The sequence below is a fragment of the Panthera onca genome, chromosome D4, assembly GCF_046562875.1.
Source record: "Panthera onca isolate mPanOnc1 chromosome D4, mPanOnc1 haplotype 2, whole genome shotgun sequence".
In the NCBI taxonomy this organism is placed as follows: Eukaryota; Metazoa; Chordata; class Mammalia; order Carnivora; family Felidae; genus Panthera; species Panthera onca.
Window position 1 is genome coordinate 1,918,317 of NC_138351.1, and position 19,293 is coordinate 1,937,609.

General features: G+C 57.6%; 1 protein-coding gene across 9 annotated transcripts in view; it reads left to right on the plus strand.

Moving 5' to 3' along the window:
- Positions 1 to 313: 313 nt before the first annotated feature.
- The window catches only part of WNK2 (WNK lysine deficient protein kinase 2), a 130,729-nt gene continuing 111,749 nt past the window's right edge, over positions 314 to 19,293 (plus strand). For 8 of the 9 annotated variants that reach the window (XM_078436108.2, XM_078436110.2, XM_078436111.2 and 5 more), the window contains exons 1-2: positions 314 to 571; positions 990 to 1,696. In XM_078436108.2, the coding sequence (XP_078292234.2) occupies positions 992 to 1,696 (705 nt within the window). In that variant the 5' untranslated portion in view covers positions 314 to 571; positions 990 to 991. The remainder of the gene's footprint in view (positions 572 to 989; positions 1,697 to 19,293) is intronic. The other variant, XM_078436114.2, reaches the window with a different exon arrangement.

Genomic DNA, 19,293 nt, shown 5'->3' on the forward strand with positions numbered 1-19,293 from the left:
GGCTCAGGTCGCTTCCTGAGGGTGGGTGGGGGGGGACCACCTTCTAGCCTGCCCATTCTGCCCTGGCACAGGACTGCGAGGTCCGGCGCGCCTGCCGGGACACGTGAGGAAGTGAGTCTGTGCCGTGTCTCTCGGGGACACGCGGACTCTCCGCAGCCAGCAGCCAGCGGGGCATTCCGGAGCCCGAGGGGGCCGGGAGCGCCGCGGCCGCCACCACAAGCCGGCCCGCAGGTGGCCGCGCGCGCACACGGCCAGGTGGGCGTGCCAGGCCCCGCCCTCCCCGCGCGCCGGCAGGGGGCGGGCAGCCGAGGCCCCGCCCTCCCCGCGCGCCGGGTCGGAGCCGGTGCCCGAGCGCAGCCGAGCCGAGCCGGAGCAGCACGCGGGAGCGCGGTCCCGCAGCGGGCCGGCAGAGAGAGCAGCGCCGAGACCCGGCCCCGAGCGAGGACCCCGGCCTCCAGCACGACTCGGCCCCCCCGGCCTCCGGCGAGGACCCCGGCCCCGGAGAGCGGCCTCGCCCACCTCGCGCGCCCCGGCCGCCGGGCCGCGGGCATGGACGGCGCCCCCTCGCCCTGTGAGTGCCGAGCCCCCCGCCCGCCGCCTTTGTGTGCGCGCCGCGCCGCCGCAGCCCCCTCCCCGCGCGCCCCTCCTGCGCCCCGGGCCGCGTCCTTTGTGGAGCCGCCGCCCGGCCGGTGCCTCCCCGTCTCCCGCCTGTCCCCTCCGCAAGCCTAGCCCCGGCGCCCCCCCTCGCCTCCCGCCCAGGGACGACCCGGAGCGCCCCTCCCCCGGCCTCCTCCGCAGCCCGCCCCGGGGGGCCTCCCCAGGGGCGGCCCGGCAGGCGCCCTCCCCCCTCCCCTCCCCTCCCCAACGCGGGCCTCGGGGGGCGGTGGGCAGACCCCTCCCCCGGGGCAGCCCCGCAGGGCCCTCCCGCGGCGGGCGCGGGCAGGTGCGGCGGGCCGGCGCTCACGCGGGCCGGGTGTCCTTGCCCGCAGAGATGGACGGCGATGGCGGCCGCCGGGACGGCCCCCGCGCGCTGACGGAGGCCGGGCGCGGCGCGGGGCCCGCGGGCATGGCGGAGCCGGCGGCGGTGCCGAGGGCGCGGGCGGCGCGGCCCGGGCCCCAGCGCTTCCTGCGGCGCAGCGTGGTGGAGTCGGACCAGGAGGAGCCGCCGGGCCTGGAGGCGGCCGAGGCGCCGGGCGCGCAGCCCCCGCAGCCGCTGCAGCGCCGGGTGCTGCTGCTCTGCAAGACGCGCCGCCTCATCGCCGAGCGCGCCCGCGGCCGCCCCGCCGCCCCTGCGGCCCCCGCCGCCGCCGCCGCCGCCGCCGCCGCCGCCGCCGTCGCGCCGCCCGGCAGCCCCGCCGACCCCGGCCCCGAGCCCGCGGGCGCGCAGGAGCCCGGCCCGGACCCCGCGCCCGCGCCCCCCGGAGAACCCCGCGAGGACGAGGCGGCGGCGGCGGCGGCGGCGGCGGCGGCGGGGCGGGAGGACGCGGCGGCGCCGGAGGCGAGGCCCGAGCCAGGGCGCGCCCGCCGGGGAGAGCCCGAGGAGGAGGAGGACGACGAGGACCTCAAGGCCGTGGCCACCTCGCTGGACGGCCGCTTCCTCAAGTTCGACATCGAACTGGGCCGCGGCTCATTCAAGACGGTCTACAAGGGGCTGGACACGGAGACCTGGGTGGAGGTGGCCTGGTGCGAGCTGCAGGTGAGGGCGCCGGCTGCAGGTGGGCGGTGGGCGAGTGCGTCCAAGCAGCCTTGATGGTGCGCGGGGTTGGTCTGGTCTAGGGGGCAGCCGCATGTGACCCCCTGTGTGTGCGCACCGTCTGTGGGGGTCAGGTTGCGTGCTGGAGGGTAGACCTCCCGGCGTGTGGCGGGGAAATGTGGCACAGTGTGGACCCGCGCTGGAGGGTGGGCATGGAGGGCGTGTCTGTTCGTCTGGCTCTTTCCTGACTCCCAATTCGGGGCTGGAAGCACCCAGGTGGCCTAAATGGTGGCGTCTTTGCAGCAGCTGCGTGTGGGAACTGCGGGGCCCTGTGTTGGAGCTGCCCCTAAGTGAGCACCTTCCGGAGTCTTTAAAGGGGTAGGCGTCCCAGCTGGGGATGCTTGGGGGCTGCCTGACTCGGCCTGCCCCGGGCTGGAAGTGGTCAGTGCCCTCCTGCAGCTCCCGGGGCCCACTGGCTCACAAAATGAATGGGGGAGGGGTCTTAGAACCCAGTCACGCAAGGTGCGGGTAAGGCTTTTTTTTTTTTTTCTTCTGATGTAAAGGCTCTGGGCATGCATTTTTCATAACCTTGCCCTCACGTTGGCTGTGTCCGCCCGGCCCTAGAGATTATATAAACGGTAACCCGAGCTGCCCCGGGCCAGCCTTGGAAGCCAGAGCAGTGCCTGTCAGAGTGGGTGTTTACAGGCCCTCCCTCGTTGGGGGTGGGGGCAGCTGTCCCGCACCGGCCATCCTGTGCGAGAGCCGCTGCTGGGGGTAAGCTGACCCTGGCACCCTGTAAAGTCAGAGGGCCTTCCATGCCTGACACAGGGCCACCCGCCACACTGCAGGCCGCCTGCTTTCTTGGCTCAGAAACCGGATGTGGTCGTTCTGTTCTCTGGGCCCCTGCATGAGTGGGAGCCCCGCTAATTTTCGGGGTGCCGGCCTGTCCTTAGCCTTTCTCCCGAGACAGGGGGCTCCAGAGGCCACCCCTTCCTGCAGCGCCTTGGTTTTGCAGTGGACATGTGGGGTCTTTCTGGCAGGGCTGCTGGTGCCCTGGGGAGTCCTTCAGGAGGGACTGAGCTCTCCTCCGTCGTGGCTGTAGGTTCTGGGCCCTGCTGAGGGGTGGCCTCGGTGGTCTGCGGTCTTGGGGCCCTGGTGTGCCGAGGGTGACGGGGAGTGAGCTGGGTGTCACTGCTGCATAAGAGGCCCAGGGTTTTGGAAATCCGAAAGGGAGGACCGGAGAGGGGGCAGGGGAGCCCGGGGTTTAGAGCGAGGCCTTGCTTCTTGGCTTCCCACTCTCTCCCTCTCGCCGGGTGACCCCGTGTGTCACTGTGGGCACCCGCTGGTGCTCTGCCACGGCTGGCCTGTGCAGGGTGCTGGGCGGGAGCGGAGGTAGGCCTCAGCAGTGATGAGGCACTGCGGGCGCACGTGACCCTCAGGAGCCTCTTACTCTGCATCTGGCTCCCTGAGCAGAGCACAGGCCTGGAGCCTGGCTGCTGTCCAGCCTGGACTCTGGGTGCTGGTGGGGAGGCTGGAGAGGGCTTCCCATCCGTCTGGTGGTGGTTCTTGAACAGGGGGGTACAGGGAGCCCCCATTGGCCGACAGCTGTCCCAGTACTTCTCCCGGCAAGAGGGCAGCCTCTGGGGTCAGCTGCTTCTGCTGGGCAGGCCCGAGGGGGTTCTGCACCAGGTGGCCTGGAGCAGCCGGACGGCCGTCGAGAACCTGCTGTTGTTTACCCCGTTTATTGTTGAGGACCCCCCAAGGTCACCATTGCCAACACAGACGTAGTTGGTGGGAGGGTGAGGGGGATTGTAGCATCACGGGAGGAAGCCACCGGCCCCGGTGAGCGCGTCCGTAGCAGAGGAGGTGAGCATGGGGAACAGGGCGCTGAGTTGGGCCTCTGGGACCCCGGCGCACCAAGGGAGGGCAACAGGTGGCATGTTGGCTTTGTACCCGGGGAGGGGGTTTCCTAGTGCCTAACGGGGAGGTGTTCACCCTCTGCTGGTCCCCGGGATTGCCGGGTGTCAGGAGTGTCAGTGGAGGGTGGTGGGTCACTGGGAGTGTTGCCTTCAGCATGGGGAGCTCCACAGGAGTCCTCCCACCCCCTGAGCCCCTTTCCTCAGCTCCCAGAAGTGCCTTGGCTGGCTGCTGTGGAAGGCCCCCAAACCGCCTCTCTGAAGTCTGTTTCCCTCTCCTGCCTTCGGGAGGCTGGGGGCCTCTGCACCTGCTGGCCTTTGCCAGAACTGCCACTCTTCTCCCAGGGTGCCCCGCCTGAGGTGGGGGAGGCCACACGTAAGACCTAGTAAGTCTGGCTCGGAGGATGTGAGCTCCCCACGACGTCCAATTTCTTTCCATAAATTAGTGTTGAGAGAGCCTTGCAGTAATGTGTGTTTGTCTCACAGCAAAGGGCAATAAGAGATGTCACCTCCTGAATTCCCCAGGTGATCAGAGCTGACGCTGAGTTGTGGGGGAAGCCATTTTACAGAATTACCTCCCTGTCTCTTTTCTCTTGAATGAACTCTCGTTCTGGCCCCAGAGCACGTTGAGACGGCAGCCGAGGAAGCGCACACGCACTCATGACGGCTGCTCTCTCTCTGGCTCGTGTTCCCGCGTCCGCAGGTCCGTGCCGTGGTCAGCTCTGCCCCTGCACAGACCCTGTCCCAGGCTTCCCAGTGTCGGGGGCAGGTCTCGACCACTGACGCTGTCCTGGGTGGCGCAGGGCACCTTCTTACCAGCTGCCGCCTCTGAGCTGGCGTGTGTCTCTGAGGAGAGAAAATGCAGCCAGCCCAGATCTGGCTGGCATCTGGAAGTCTTGTTGGAGGCTGGAGGTGGCCATTCCTGAGTCACCTGTTCCTTTGGTGACTTTCTCAGAAGCTTGGAGAGAGCCTTTTCAACCCCCTCTGGGATGCCGCCCTGTCCTGTCTATGGCCCCCTGCCTTCTGGGGAGACGGGGTTCTCCCTGCAGAAGGCTTCGGGGAGCTGCTCTTGTGGGGCTGGGCACTGCCTCCTGCAGGGGGTCAGGGTCTCTACCTGGAACCATGTTTTCTATGCTGGTGTCTAGATGCACACCCAGCGTGGGGATCATCCTGCCTCATGGGGGTGCTGGGCCTTGACCCTCTGCTTGGAGCACTGGCAGGGCCTTTGCAGGGCTGGGGGAGTCCTAAAGATCTACTTCGGCGGCCGAGCCCCGCCAGCTGGGGACAGGTTCCTACATCCTGCGGGTACTAACATGAAGTTGTCCTGCTGTTCTGCGTTGCCCAGACATGGCTGGGCACCCAAGGGGCAGGCCTGGGTTTCAGGCCGGGGACCACAAGACCAGATGACGTCTGACTGCCGGCACCCCCTTCCTGTGGTCGTGGGGTTGCTGCGTGTTCCTGACTTGCCTGCTGTAGCCGGACGTCTGTGCGCTGCTCACCTGCCTGGGCCCTGGGTGGCTCGTTACGTGTGGGTGTGCGGGTGCCCTGGTCTCCTCGCCGTCCTCTGAGGACACTGGGGGCTGCCTGGCATCACTGCGGCCCAGAGGCCTCTCTTGTGGCCCCGGTGCCCCACCTGTGCCAGGCACGGAGCTGCATACCTGGCCTGAGGTGCCCCACCGTCCCCCACAGACAGGCCAGGGACCCAGCTTGTGGTGCAGGCAGCTTCAGACCCATGGCCTTGTCTGCTTTCGGAGTGTCCACGAGCAGGGTGACGTGGGGCAGGGGAGGGAAGTGGACACGTGGAGGGGACGGTGCTCGCTTGCTGGAATAGGATGCGTAGGACTCAGTTTGGCTGGTGGTCACCCTGCGTTTGTATTTTTATCTTTGTGTCTTTATCGCTGAGTTTTGTCCGAGAGCTGAAATTTGAAATCCGTTGCTGTCAGGGCAGAGCTTGCTTTTCCGAGTGGTGTTTCACGTGCGTTATGGCTCACGGTTCTGGTGAGAGGCCCAGGTAGATGGGTCTCCTCCCCTTCCTTCCTGTGCAAAAATGCGATGCGGTGTGGGCGAGGCCGGCGTGCGCAGTGGTGACAGGTAAGCATCCTGAGCTGAGGGTCGCTGTTGTGGGCACGCTGAGTGCCCGTGACTCGTTCCCGCTGCCCAGCGTGTGTCTGTCAGGGCGTCCTCGGAGGTCCTGGACCTGGGGCACTGGGCCGAGCCTGACAAGGGCCTGATTGCCAAGGAACTTGGGCCCCAGAACGAGGACCCTGTTCTCATTCGTGGAGGGCTTGTGGGCATCTCCCCCGCTACCAGTGTGCTTTCCGGTCGTGGCTGCGGGCTTACTCAGGTGTACAAGCTTTGCGGGCAGGCTGTTAGCCAGAATGTGACGGCAAGAAAAAAAATTGTAAAGTGGGTAGGGAGCTGTTCCGGAGGGTTCCAGATGCCAGGTCCTAGGTGAGGGGTGCAGCGGGACAGGCTGCTGCGTTTCGTTGGCTCACTTGGCGTGGGTTTAGCGTGTGCCCTGGTTCTAGCCTGGGGGTACCGCAGTGAGCCGGACAGACCACATCAGGGTGTGAGAGTCAGGTCTTCACGGAGGAGGTGAGGGAGTGTGGGGAGAGGCCATCCTGCGGTCCTGGCTGGCCCTGTGCCTGCCACTCACCTTCCAGAACGGCTCAGACTTGCGGCCCTGTGCGTGGCCATAGGCCTCTCTTGGGGCCTGTGGCTTGGGCCAGCTGTAGGCTGAAGCTGGATGGTACCCAAGGTGATGACACGGAAGTCCAGATCACCTCTTTGAGGGAACAGCACTTGACCTGGTCTGCGGAGGTTCGGGCGTCCGTGTGGCTGAGCGGCGAAGGTGGAAACTGCCTGTGGCACTGGGCAGGGTGTTTGGGAGCCTCACAGCCGGGCTGGACACCCTGCCCAGTGTACACAGACGCCCCAGAGGAGGGGCCCTGCTGCGTTTGGACCCCGGGCCCCCAAGTTTCCCAGTGGGGAGGCCTTGGGGACGACACCTGCCTTTGTGAGCCTTGGTTTACCTATCTGTGTAGTGGGCATGGAGCTAGCCGACCTCATGGGGTCTTGGGGACTATTGAGAAGTGTTTGGCCTCTAGCACAGAGCAGGCACCCAGTGTGAAGCTCCCCCTGCAAAAAAAAAAAAAAAAAAAAAAAAAAAAAACCATTGTGAAGAGAGCGGCTGGCAGGGGAGGAGCCTGGAGGCCTGCCTGTGGGCAGGGGCTGGTGTCCCTGGGTGGTGCAGGGCCTCCCAGGTGCGGGCCGGCGGCGGGGGCCTGTGCTCAGTTTGAGTTCCTGGCTGCCGCTGAGGCAGATAAGGAAGAGGTGTGAACACGGCAGCTGGAGTCCCTAAGAAGCAGGTTAGGATCTCCCTCTGGCCACAGAGGATGTAGGGGCTGTTTGGGTGGAGAGGCCCCGGAGGGTGGCTCAGGATGGGGAGGGCGGTCGGAGGTCAGCATCCTGACGGTTGGCTGCGGGTGTGCTCGCTTCGGATAGTTTTCGAATCCAGTCCTGTTCCCTGGAGGCTGGGATTCTAAGATTTCCCAGGATACTCGCTCACTAACTCTAATTTATGTTGGCGTTCCTTAAACACGTGTCACATTTTTTGGGAAAAGGATAAAAGAAAGGGATCAAGACAGTGCGATGTTGGCAAAAGAACAGCTAGTTCAGTGGAACAGGACCGCGAGCCCAGAAACAGACCCAGATGAGTGCAGGTAACTGACCTTTGACAAGGGAGCAGAGACAACCCTGGGGAGCAGAGACCCGCCTCTTCAACAGCTGGTGTTGGGACAGTCGGATGTCCACATGCGAAGAAGCGAATGTGCATAGACCTTACTCCACAAAATTAATTCAGAATGGGTCGGAGGCCTAAATGCACCCTACAAAACTATAAAACTCCTGGAAGATGACAGAGAGTCTGGACGAGCACGAGCTTGGCAAGGACTTCTCTTGCTTTATTTTATTTTAATTCCGGTGCAGGTAGCATACAGTGTAGTAACATTAGTTTCACGTGTGTGCTGTGGCGATTCACCATCTCGTACATCACCCAGTGCTCATCACACGTGCCCTCCTTAATCCCCAACACCTTCTTCCCCCACCCATCCCCACCCCCCCGCCTCCCCTCGGGTGGCCATCAGTTTGTTCTCTGTAGTTGAGACTCTGTTTCTTGGTTTGTCTCGCTTTTTTCCCCCTTTGCTTGTTGGTTTTGTTTCTCAAATTCCACGCACGTGTGAAATCATACGGTATCTGTCTTTCTCGGACTGACTTATTTTGCATAATAGTCTGTGGCTCCAGAGTGGCTGCACCAGTTTGCATTCCCACCGGCAGTGCAAGAGGGTTCTTTTTTCTCCGCATCCTTTCCAACACCTTTTTGTTTCCCGGGTTTTTGATTTTAGCCATTCTGACAGGTGTGAGGCAATAGCTTATTGTGGTTTTGACTTGTGTTTCCCTGATGATGAGCGATGTTGAGATGATTTCGTGTGTCTCTTAGCCATCTGGATGTCTTCTTTGGAGAAATAGCTGTTCCTGTCTTCTGCCCATTTGTAATTGGGTTGTTTGTTTTTTGGGTGTTGAGTTGTCTAAGTTCTTTACATATTTTGGATACTAACCCTTGATCCGATATGTCATTTGTAAGTATCTTCTCCCATTCAGTAGATTGCCTTTTAGATTTGTTGGTTGTTTTCTTTGCTCTGCAGAAGCTTTTTGTTTTAATTTTAAAAATTTTAGTGTTTATTTTGAGAGAGACAGAGAGGCACAGAGAGGAGAAGAGAGAGAATCCCAAGCAGGCTCCACGCTGCCAGCACAGAGCCGAATGTGGGACTCAAACTCACAAAACCTTGAGATCGTGACCTGAGCCGAGATCAAGACTTGGGCGCTTAACTGACTGAGCCACCTAGGTGTCCCAGAAGCCTTTTATTTTGATGTAGTCCCAATAGTTTATCTTTGCTTTTTTTCCCTTCTCTCCAGAGACATGTCTAGGAAAAGGTTGCTATGGCTGATGTCAGAGAACTAACTGCCTGTGCTCTCTTCTAGGATTTTTGTGGTTCCAGGTCCTACCTGTAGGTCTTTAATCCATTTTGAGTTTGTTTTTGTGTGTGGTGTAAGAAACGATCCAGTTTCATTCTTTTGTGTATAGCTGTCCACTTTTCCCAACACCATTTTTTGAAGAAACTGTCCTTTTCCCATTGTATATTCTTGTGTCCTTTATTGAAAATCAGTTGACCGCATAGTTGTAGGCTTATTTCTGGGTTTTCTGTTCCGTTCCACTGATCTATGTCTCTATTTTTTGTGCCAGTACCATACTGTTTTGATCACTATGGTTTTGTAATACTTGGAATTGCGATACTTTGCTTTTCTTTTTCAAAATTGCTTTGGCTCTTTGAGGTCTTTTGTGGTTCCATACAAATTTTAGGATTGTTTCTTTAGCTCTGAAAAAAATGCTGGTGGTTTTTTGGTAGAGATTGAATTAAACGTGTAGATTGCTTTGGGTAATACAGACATTTTCACAATATTTGTTCTTCCAGTCCATAAGCACGGAATGTCTTTCCATTCCTTTTTTTTTCTTTAAGTTTATTATTTATTTTGAGAGAGAGCGTGTGTGAGAGAGTGGGTGCACGTGAGTGGGCGTGGGGCAGAGAGGGAGAGAGAGAATCCCAAGCAGGTCCACGTTCAGTGCCGAGCCTGACACTGGGCTTGATCCTATGACCATGAGCTGAAGATAAATGTCAGACGCTCAACCACCTGAGCCACGCGGACATCCTGTCTTTCCAGGTCTTTTTTTTTTTTTTTTTAATGTTTTTATTTATTTTTGAGACAGAAAACATGAGCTTGGGTGGGGCAGAAAGAGAGAGAGAGAACAGCAACTGAAGCAAGCTCAGTGCTGACAGCAGAGAGCCTGATGCAGGGCTTGAACTCATGAGCCGTGAGATCATGTCTTGAGCCGAAGTCGGACGCTTGATCAACAGAGCCACCTGGGCGTCCTATTTTTCCAGTTCTTTGTGATGTCTTCGGTTTCCTTCATCAGTGTTCTATAGTTTTCAGAGGACAGGTCTTTCACCTCCTTGGTTAGGTTTATTCCTAGGTATCTTATTATTTTTGGTGCAATTGTAAATGGGATTGTTTTCTTAATTTCTCTCTTGCTACTTAGTGTATAGAAATGTAACCGATTTCTGTGTATTAATTTTGTATCCTGTGACTTTACTGAATTCGTTTATCAGTTCTAGTAGTTTTTTGGTGGAGTCTTTAGGAATTCTGTGTATAGTATCATGTCACCTGCAAATAGTGAAAGTTTTATTTCTTTCTTACCAGTTTGGATGCGTTTTATTTCTTTTTCTTGCCTGATTGCTGAGGCCAGGACTTCCTGTGTTGAATAAAAGTGGTGAGAGTGGACATCCGTGTCTTGTTCCTGGCCTTAGAGGGAAGCGCTCCCTGTTTTAAACCATTGAATATGTTAGCTGTGGGGTTTTGAAAGATATGTACATATACACATACACACACATGTATATGCATATAAGTATATATATGTACATATATGTACACACACACATATATATATAGTTAAGGCATGTTCCTTTTTTAAAAAAACTTTTTAAAATTTTAAAAACTTTTTTTTTTTTTTTTTTTTTTTTTTAAATTTTCAACGTTTTTTATTTATTTTTGGGACAGAGAGAGACAGAGCATGAACAGGGGAGGGGCAGAGAGAGAGGGAGACACAGAATCGGAAACAGGCTCCAGGCTCCGAGCCATCAGCCCAGAGCCTGACGTGGGGCTCGAACTCACGGACCGCGAGATCGTGACCTGGCTGAAGTCGGACGCTTAACCGACTGCGCCACCCAGGCGCCCCTTAAAAACTTTTTAAACTAAATTTTATTTAGTTTTGAGAGAGAGAGAGCATGAGCAGGGGAAGGGCAGAGAGAGAGAGACATAGAATCTGAAGTAGGTTCTGGGCTCTGAGCTGTCAGCACAGATGTGGAGCTGGAACCCACGAACCGTGAGATTATGACCTGATGCTCAGTCAGATGCTCAACCTACTGAGCCACCCAGGTGCCCTGAGGTATGTTCCTTCTAAACCTACTTTGTTGAGGGTTTTATTTTAAATGTGTATTTATCTTTGAAAGAGAGAGCATGAGCATGGGATGGGCAGAGAGAGGGGGGGACAGAGGACCTGAAGCAGGCTCTGTGCTGACAGCAGTGAGCCTGACATGGGGTTTGAACCCATGAACTGTGAGATCATGACCTGAGCCAATGTCGGACACTCAGCCACCTGAGCCACCCAGGCGCCCCTTGTTGGGAGTTTTTATCAAGAATGGATGCTGTACTTTGTCAGGTGCTTTTTCTACATCTGTTGAGACGATCATATGGTTCTTACCTTTTCTCTTATTGATGTGATGTATCACGTTCATTGTTTTGCAAATACCGAACCACTCTTGCAAACCAGGAATAAATTCGACTTGATCATGGTGCATGATTTTTTAAAATGTATTGTTGGATTTGGTTTGCTAGTATTTTGTGGTGGATTTTTGCATCTGTGTCCATCAGGGATATTGGCCTGTAGTTCTCTTGTTGTGTCTTTTTTTTTCTTACATTTTTTTTTATTTTTCAGAGAGAGAGAGAGAGGGAGACAGAGCACAAGTGGGGGAGGGGCAGAGAGAGAGAGAGAGAGAGAGAGAGAGAGAGAGACAGAATGCGAAGCAGGCTCCAGGCTCTGAGCTGTCAGCACAGAGCCCGACGTGGGGCTCAAACTCACAACCCATGAGATCATGACCCTGAGCTGAAGCCGGATGTTTGACTGAGCCACCCAGGCGCCCCTTTTGTTGTGTCTTTATCTGGTTTTGGTATCAAGGTGATACTCTTGGCAGTGACATTTTAAATACAAACCAAGGGCACAATCTATGAAAAAAAAAATCTTAACATACCAAGAATCCCTAAAACTCAACAATTAGAGAACAAACAACCTGACTAAAACGGGCCACAGACACCTCCCCATAGAAGACGCACACACCGCGAAGAAGCACGCTCCACATCGCTCGTCACCAAGAAAATGCAAATTAAAACTAGATTGCACTGCACATCTAGAACGGCCGAAATCCAGACCACTGAACAACATGTGCTGGCGAGGGCGCACAGCTGCGGGAGCGCCCGGTCACAGCTGCAGGGAACGCAGAGCGGTGCAGCCGCGTGGGAAGGCTGCTCCTTACAAACCTGAACATGCTCTTCCCATTCGATCCGCCGAGCAGACCCGAGGTGTTGACCTGAACAAGCTAAAAACCGATATCTACACAAAACCTGCACGCCATTCTGTAACAGCTTTACCAAAAACTTGGAAGCATCCAAGATGTCCTTCAGTGGGGGATGGACAGATACCCTGTGTCCCTCCAGACAAGGGGCTATTACTCAGCGCTAGAAAGAAATGAGTTATTAAGTCATGAAAAGGCAGAAACGAATCTTAAATGCATATTACTAAGTGAAAGAAGCCAGTTCGAGAAGGCTCCATACTGTGTGATTCCAACTATGAGTTCCGGAAAAAGGCACAGTTGTGCAGCCAGTAAAGACTTGGTGGTTCCTGGGGGTTGGGTGGGGGGTGAGTGGGGGCAGCACAGGGCAATTGGAGGCAGTGTAACTACTCTGTGTGATCCTGTGATGAGTGTCCTAATACATTTGTCCAAACCACAGAACGTAACACTCCAGGAATGAACCGTGACACATGAACTATAGACTCTAGTTAATAATGTATCCGTCCTGCTGCATCAGTTACAATAAAGTACCCAGTACAGCTAATGAGAGGAGGCTGAGTGGGGGTCGTAAGGGAGTATGTGAGAATTCTGTACTTTCTGCTAAATCTTTCTATAAACCTAGAACCTCTCTAAGAAATAGTCTGTCAGTTTAAAAAAGCCACGGTTACAGCCACGTTAAAGAAGCTTGCAGATATGGAACACCCCACTCCGAATTCCGGTGATTTGCCTGTTCTCCTTGGGCTCTTGTTCCCACACATATGTGCACTCTACAACTGCAGTGGCATCCACAGGGGTGTCCCAGGTTTTAAAATCTTTTTGTTTCTAAAGGGTCTTTTAGGAGCACCTGGGTGGCTCAGTTGGTTGAGTGTCTGCCTCTTGATTTCGGCTGAGGTCATGATCCCAGGGTCATGGGATTGAGCCCCCATCGGGAGTTATCAGCACAGAACCTGCTTGGGATTCTCTCTCTCCCCCCACCCTTGCCCCCCCAATGGATAAATATATAAATAATCCTTTAATGCTGTCTTTTCAAGGAGAGGCTATGTTTCAGGGTTCATTACTGTTTTCGTTTGCTGTTCTAGAAAGTTCTCAGCCATGCTGGCCGTGTGGGGGAAGCCGGGCCGGACCGAGTGTTCTAGGCCCCAGAGAGGTGGCTCTGGGTTATGGGCTCCCTGAGTGTCTGTCCTGGGGTGTTGGTGCTGGGAGGGCCCAGACATGTGGTCCCTGTCATGCCTGCCTCCCCATGAGCTGGGCATATTTCCCACAGGGTTCAGGAGGGAGATCTCTCCACAGTGGCTCCAGAAATGAAGATGTCATGGTATGAGCCCCGCCCAGACCCTTGGGCACAGGAGCTGCTGGGGCTGAGTGGGGTACTGGGCGAGGCTTGGTACTTCCGGGCCCCAGTGTTCTACAGAAGGCTGCCTTGGCTGGGGTTGTCCTCTGCAGAGAGATCTGAGCGTGGCTGTCAGCTGGCTGCATGCAGAGAGTGGGCGGGAAGGACTTTTTTGGACTCCTAGACCACCTGTGAGCTCATTGGGTCTTTGGAACCACCTAAAGAGATTTGGGGACTCTGCTTTTACAGACGAGGAGGCTTGGGGTGGGGAGGGGGTAGCTCACACAGTGAGGCAGTGCCTGGTGGCATGGCCTAGGTTTCTTCCCTGATGGGGAGTGCTGGGTCAGGCAGGCATTGCTGTTGCAGTACTTCTCAGGGCCTTTAAAATGCCCATGGTGTCGTGAAGCTCTCAAGGGGGTGTAGGAGGCCTTTTCTTTTCTTTTCTTTTCTTTTCTTTCCCTTTCTTTCCCTTTCCCTTTTCCTTTCCTTTCCTTTCCTTTCCTTTCTTTTCTTTTCTTTTTTTTTCTTTTCTTTTCTTTTCTTTTTTTCCTTTTCCTTTTCCTTTTCCTTTTCCTTTTCCTTTCCCTTTCCTTTTCCTCTCCTCTCCTCTCTTCTTTCCTTTTCCTTTCTTTTCCTTTCTTTTCTTTTTTCTTTTCTTTTCTTTTCCTTTCCTTTTCCTTTTCCTTTCTTTTCCTTTCCTTTCCTTTCCCTCTCCTCTCCTCTCCTCTCCTCTCCTCTCCTCTCCTCTCCTCTCTTTTCCTTTTCCTTTTCCTTTTCCTTTCCTCTCCTTTTCCTTTTCCCTTTCCCTTTCCTTTTCCTTTTCCTTTTCCTTTTCCTTTTCCTTTTCCTTTTCCTTTTCCCTTTCCCTTTCCTTCTCCTCTCCTCTCCTCTCCTCTCCTCTCCTCTTTTCTTTTCTTTTCTTTTCTTTTCTTTTCTTTTCCCACTGCTTCATGGGAGCAGGACAGGCTCTGGGGAGCAGTGTGGCAGCCAAATACTGGTTGAGATGTGGATGTCCACATAGAACGCCTTGGCCCCATGGCAAACACCATGGGGGCTTCCGCCTGATTCATTGGTGGTGCCGTTGGCAGTGCTGAGAGCTAGGCATGGAACATGGCCCTTGAGATCCCCACCTGTCTCTGGCTGGATGCTGTGGGGAGGAACCCATGCTCCCCAGTGTCTACTCTTCCCCCCCAGGGTCCCTGCTCTCCTGGCTGTTGCTCACGAGCGGATGAGCTTGGAGAATTCTCAGCTGTGAACCGAGTGTGGCTGAGCAATGCAGACTTGTCATCATTCCCAGAATCTGAGACGTAGGCCAGGCAAGGGCCCTCGTGGCGTAGCAGTGTCGGCAGGGACAGTGGCGCTTTCCCGTTTTCTGCTCTCCTCAGCCATGTTGGACTTGTCCGCAGGCTCATTGCCTCATGGTGCAAAAAGGGTGCCATAGCTTCAGGCGGCACAGCCATGTGTGAGATCAGGAAGCAAGCGGGTAGGTGGGAGTTCGTATTGTAATCCACGAAGGAAACCGTTTACCAGTAAAAGACCTTGGTCCCCCAGGTCAGAGTGGAAGGGCACGTCTGGCCGGAAGGGCATCTGGGGAAATGCATGGGAGTCTGGGAAAGACCGGACCTGCTGGTGTGGATGGATTTTGTTGGGGCTGGGGCGGTGGGTTTTGTTGGTGGGGGGGGGGGGGGTCAGGCTGTGAGGGGCGCCTGCCTGTGTCTGCTGTGGTTACCTGGTGTCTGCCAGGCCCTGCTGGGGCCTGCGTGCGGTGGGGCCCTCCGCCCAGGCCTGTCTCACCGGCACCACGCCCACCGCGCCCTCTGCTGTGGGCACCTGGGGGGCTGCCTGCTCCTCCTGCCGCGGGACTGCGTCCCCGCCTGCCACCGGCAGCCCCGCACTCCTCTCTCCCCTCATGAGAGCCGCCTCCTCTCTGCCAGTGACCCAGCATCCACTTTCCCGCAGACGTTTCTCTGGAAAAACTTGGGAGAGTTGGGCTGCCAGGTGTTCACGGCTCGCTGCATGTGCCGTATCGCTGGAGTTCTGCCCACGATTCACCCGGCCTGTGGCCACCGTGCCCTGAGCGCCGCTCGTGTGCCCACAGGACCACGGCTCTGTGTCACGCTCCCACCTGACTTGCATGCCGTTAGCCACGTGTCTCACGTGGGCTGTGCTTCCCAGCAGTGCTGACGGTTTTCCCGTTTGGATCCGGTCGGGAGTCGTGAGCTGCCTGTGCTTGTCGTGTCAGTTTTCATCCAGGACGATGCTTCCGCTTTGTCTTTTTTTTTTTTTTTTTAAGTGTATTTATTTATTTTGAAAGAGAACGGGTGCGCAGGTGAGAGCCGGGAGGGGCAGAGAGACAGAGACCGGGAATCCCGGGTAGACTCTGCACTGTCGGTGCAGAGCCCGGACCCGGGGCTCGATCCCATGACCTGTGACATCATGACCTGGGCCGGAAGCGGGAGTCAGAAGCTTGACCGACTGAGCCCCTTGGGCGCTCAGTTTTTTATCATTGTTTTTGAATCTCCGGAGGCACTGCCTTTTTGTCCCACAGACGCTGGGCTGCGGGCCTCCAGGCTTCCGCACGGCCTCAGGCTGCGTCTCTGGGACTCGCCGTGGTGGTGATGCTGGTGCTGGTCGCAGATGCAGGTCAGGCTGGCGCCCGCGGGCACACGTGCTGGGGCCTCTTGGTCGTGGCGGGTCCGTGTCACGAGATGGAGAGGGGACTCTGCAGAGCGGCTACTCTGCGGTCCCCACGGTGTCTGACCTGTGGCCTCAGAGTCGAGGGACACTCCAGCTGGAACCTTCCAGGCTTTTGGAAAGACAAATCTGATCACGTTAGTCCTCTTCCCAGTGGGCAGTTGGAGGCAGAGCCGGGGCCTGAAATAGGCCGCTGGGGCTGCCTCGGGGGAGCTGGGGTGTGGGCGTGGTGGTCCTGGGGCTCAGGGCTGCAGGCCTCCTGCCATCCCCGAGCGGCCGGCCCCCTGTTTGAGGTGACTTGCTGTCCCCTGAGCTCCTGAGCCCCTGGGGGGTCCCCAGCTGCATGAATTTCCCCTGCAGGAGAAAGAGGCCCCGCGGGGGTCGGGGTGGGGGCTGCCTGGTGGTCCTGTTCGCTCCACCCCGTCTGTGGGCCAGCCCTGGGCCCCTGCAGTGGGCAGGGGCTGTAGGACAGATAGGGAGGCCACTGCTGGGGTACTTCCAGGCACGTGAGATCCTAGGAAGGTCATGCTGTGACTGATGCTGAAACCTGCCCCGGGCCCCTTCCTGTGACATAGTGGTGTTCACCTGGGCACCTGCCCTTCTTGGTCTTTTTCATGTTCTTTGGTATTTTTGCAAAGTCATGACTGGAGCGTCTGACTAACATGTGCAGTGATGGTGAATCACTCACCACGGACAGACTGCGTCCCCTACCTGCCCCAGCTTTGGCGAGAACCCGCCTCAGGGGCGAGGGGGCCACCAGCCTCCCCTGTCCCCGGGGGCAAGCTCAGGGTGGGCTTAGCCCCGGCCCTGCCCGTGGCTGGGTGCAGGCGGTGGGGTGGGGGGGTGTTGGGGGGAGTGGCTGATAAATCCGGGTGCCTTCTCTTGTGCCCTGTGGGTGAGGCTCCTCAGCCTGGCTGTTGTTGGGGCCCCCGTGCTGTGCCTTCAAGCTGGGAAGTCACCTTGCTAGGTTGGCCACCAGCAGTCCCCTGACATCTGCCTGGACAGGTTCCCAGGGTTTCTTCTCCTTCGAGTGTTGAGCGAGAGAGGGTATTTGGTTGTCTCGGAGGAAGCATTGCAGAGTCTAGGGGGAGAGGGGGTGGGGCAGGGGCCGGGCAGGGCTGCCAGCACTGGGGGGCTTTGGGGGCCCCGTTTGCTTGGGTTTAGGGAAACGCTGTCCTCCTACGCCTTGCAATACCAGTGACCCACCTGCAGGGACCACAGAGTCATTGTTTGTCCGCAGCCTGAGGGGCCCCAGGCCATTGGGCCGTCGGTGCTCCTAGAGGGGAGCAGGTTCCCCAGGTCTGGCTCTGGATGGCCGCAGGCAGAACAGGGCTTGGTCCTAGGGGACCTGATGGAATGGTCTAGAGGGCTGCATGTTTTTGGGTCCTGGGGACACAGACCACACCCCACCTTGCCCTGACACATGTGTGAGCCACACTAGCGTGTGTTCCTCTAGCATGACATGGGGCTGTCTTGTCACATGGACTGTTGGGGTGCTTGAGGGACAGAAGCTGCCAGGGGTGGTGGCCGTCTGTCCTTTGGCAGGCTTCTAGACGTTTCCTTGGGAGCATCCCAGCCAGAGTGTTCTCTTCCTGTGACAGCCACCGCTGAACTGGACGTTTGAGGTTCTAGGCGAGGTCTCGTGGCACAGGCGTGGGGGCGCCGTGCAGCCCTGACCCTGGAGCGGCCACGCGGGAAGGGGAGGGAGGCCTGGAGGGCTGGTGTGACCATGGGGGGAAGGAGAACACCGGGGTTTGTCTGTTACTGTAGGCGTGCTCCTGTGAGTGATTTGGGGTTGGGAGGGGTAGGGCAGAGACCCTGACAGGAGGTGCTGGGGGGCATGAGGTGGGGCATCCCCGGATACCTGTGGATGGGATTCCTGGCCTTTGGGCACCAGTGGACCACTTGCCCTACCTACACCATGTGCTGGTGTGGGTGCAGTCCCTGGGGGCTTGTCTGCTCCCTCCTGTCCTCCTGGCTGCCTGTGGCAGGTCGGTGAATGCCTGCTGGATGGCGTGCCCACGGCGCCTGCAGGGAGGCTCCCCAGGGCTGGGCGGGGGGGAGGGTCTGTGCAGGTTTGTGGAAGGAAAGTTAGGCAAAAGTGGGAGGTGCCCCCCTCCAGGGATGGGGTGGACCAGTTGAGGGACATCAGCTAGAAATGAGATGAAGCAAAAGCAGGTGAAAATAGTGAATGGTTTTGTTTTGTTTTTTCTTTTTTCTTTCTTAATTTTTTTAACATTTACTTATTTTTGAGAGAGAGAGAGAGAGAGAGCATGTGCGCGTGAGCAGGGGAGGGGCAGAGAGAGAGGGAGCACAGAATCTGAAGCAGGCTCCAGGGTCTGAGCTGTCAGCACAGAGCCCCACGTGGGGCTGAAAGCCACAGACGGTGAGATCATGACCTGAGCTGAAGTCGGACGTCTAACCACCTGAGGCACCCAGGCGCCCCTAAAACAGGGGGGCAGGTGGGATTCTGCACATGTGGAATGGTTGAGGGTGCTGTGCTCGTGGCTCCGTTTTTTTTTTTTTTTTTTTTTTTTTGATGTTTTATTTATGTTTGAGAGAGAGAGAGACCGAGAGAGACAGAGTGCGAACGGAGGAGGGGCAAAGAGAGAGGGAGACACAGAATCTGAAGCAGGCGCCAGGCTCCGAGCTGTCAGCACAGAGCCCTGCACGGGGCTTGAACCCAGGAACTGCGAGATCGTGCCCTGAGCCCAAGTCGGACACAACCGACAGTCACCCAGGCGCCCCGGCTTCGTTGTTTTAGAAGAAGCGTTGCTGGAAGCCGGTCAGGGCGTCGGGGCCCCGCCGGGTGCAGATGTGTGCCCTGGGCTCTGGGAGGGTGCCCACATGCTGTCCGGGAGGTGGCGTGTGCGCCCTGGAACCCACACGTGGCCCGCACGGTGTGTGTGCCGTTTCCTGTGCGCGTCAGGATGCCCTTCGGCGCTCGGCCCGGCTGCACCGGCCGGCCTCCTGTCCCTTTCCCACCGTGCCTGGGGTCCCTGGTCTGTGGGACCACATGCCTGCTGCTGACACAGGGGCAGCCGGGTTTGGATGTTACAGGCGAGAGGCAGGCTGTGGTGGGCGTGGGCGTCGTGCTGCTCTCTCCCTGGTCCTCCGCAGCACGAGGTGCCTGTGTGCCCACCCGGGTGGATGCACACGCACGTCACTGCTTCCGGCTCCCTTGGAGGCCCAGGCGTGGACAGCTGGCCGACCCCGGCCGGCCCTGGGCTCCGTGTGCAGCCAGCGAGGACCAGACCGCGGTGGGCACGCTCAGGCCTGCGGAGGGGGCAGCCGCCCGATCACCTGCACCTCTGTGTGTCCGGGAAGCCCGGCATTTGGCTCACTGCCGGCCTGCCTGAAATGGGCCGTGAGCCCCTGTAAATATTTGATGACTGCCATGATAGCAGACAAAGGCCTGCT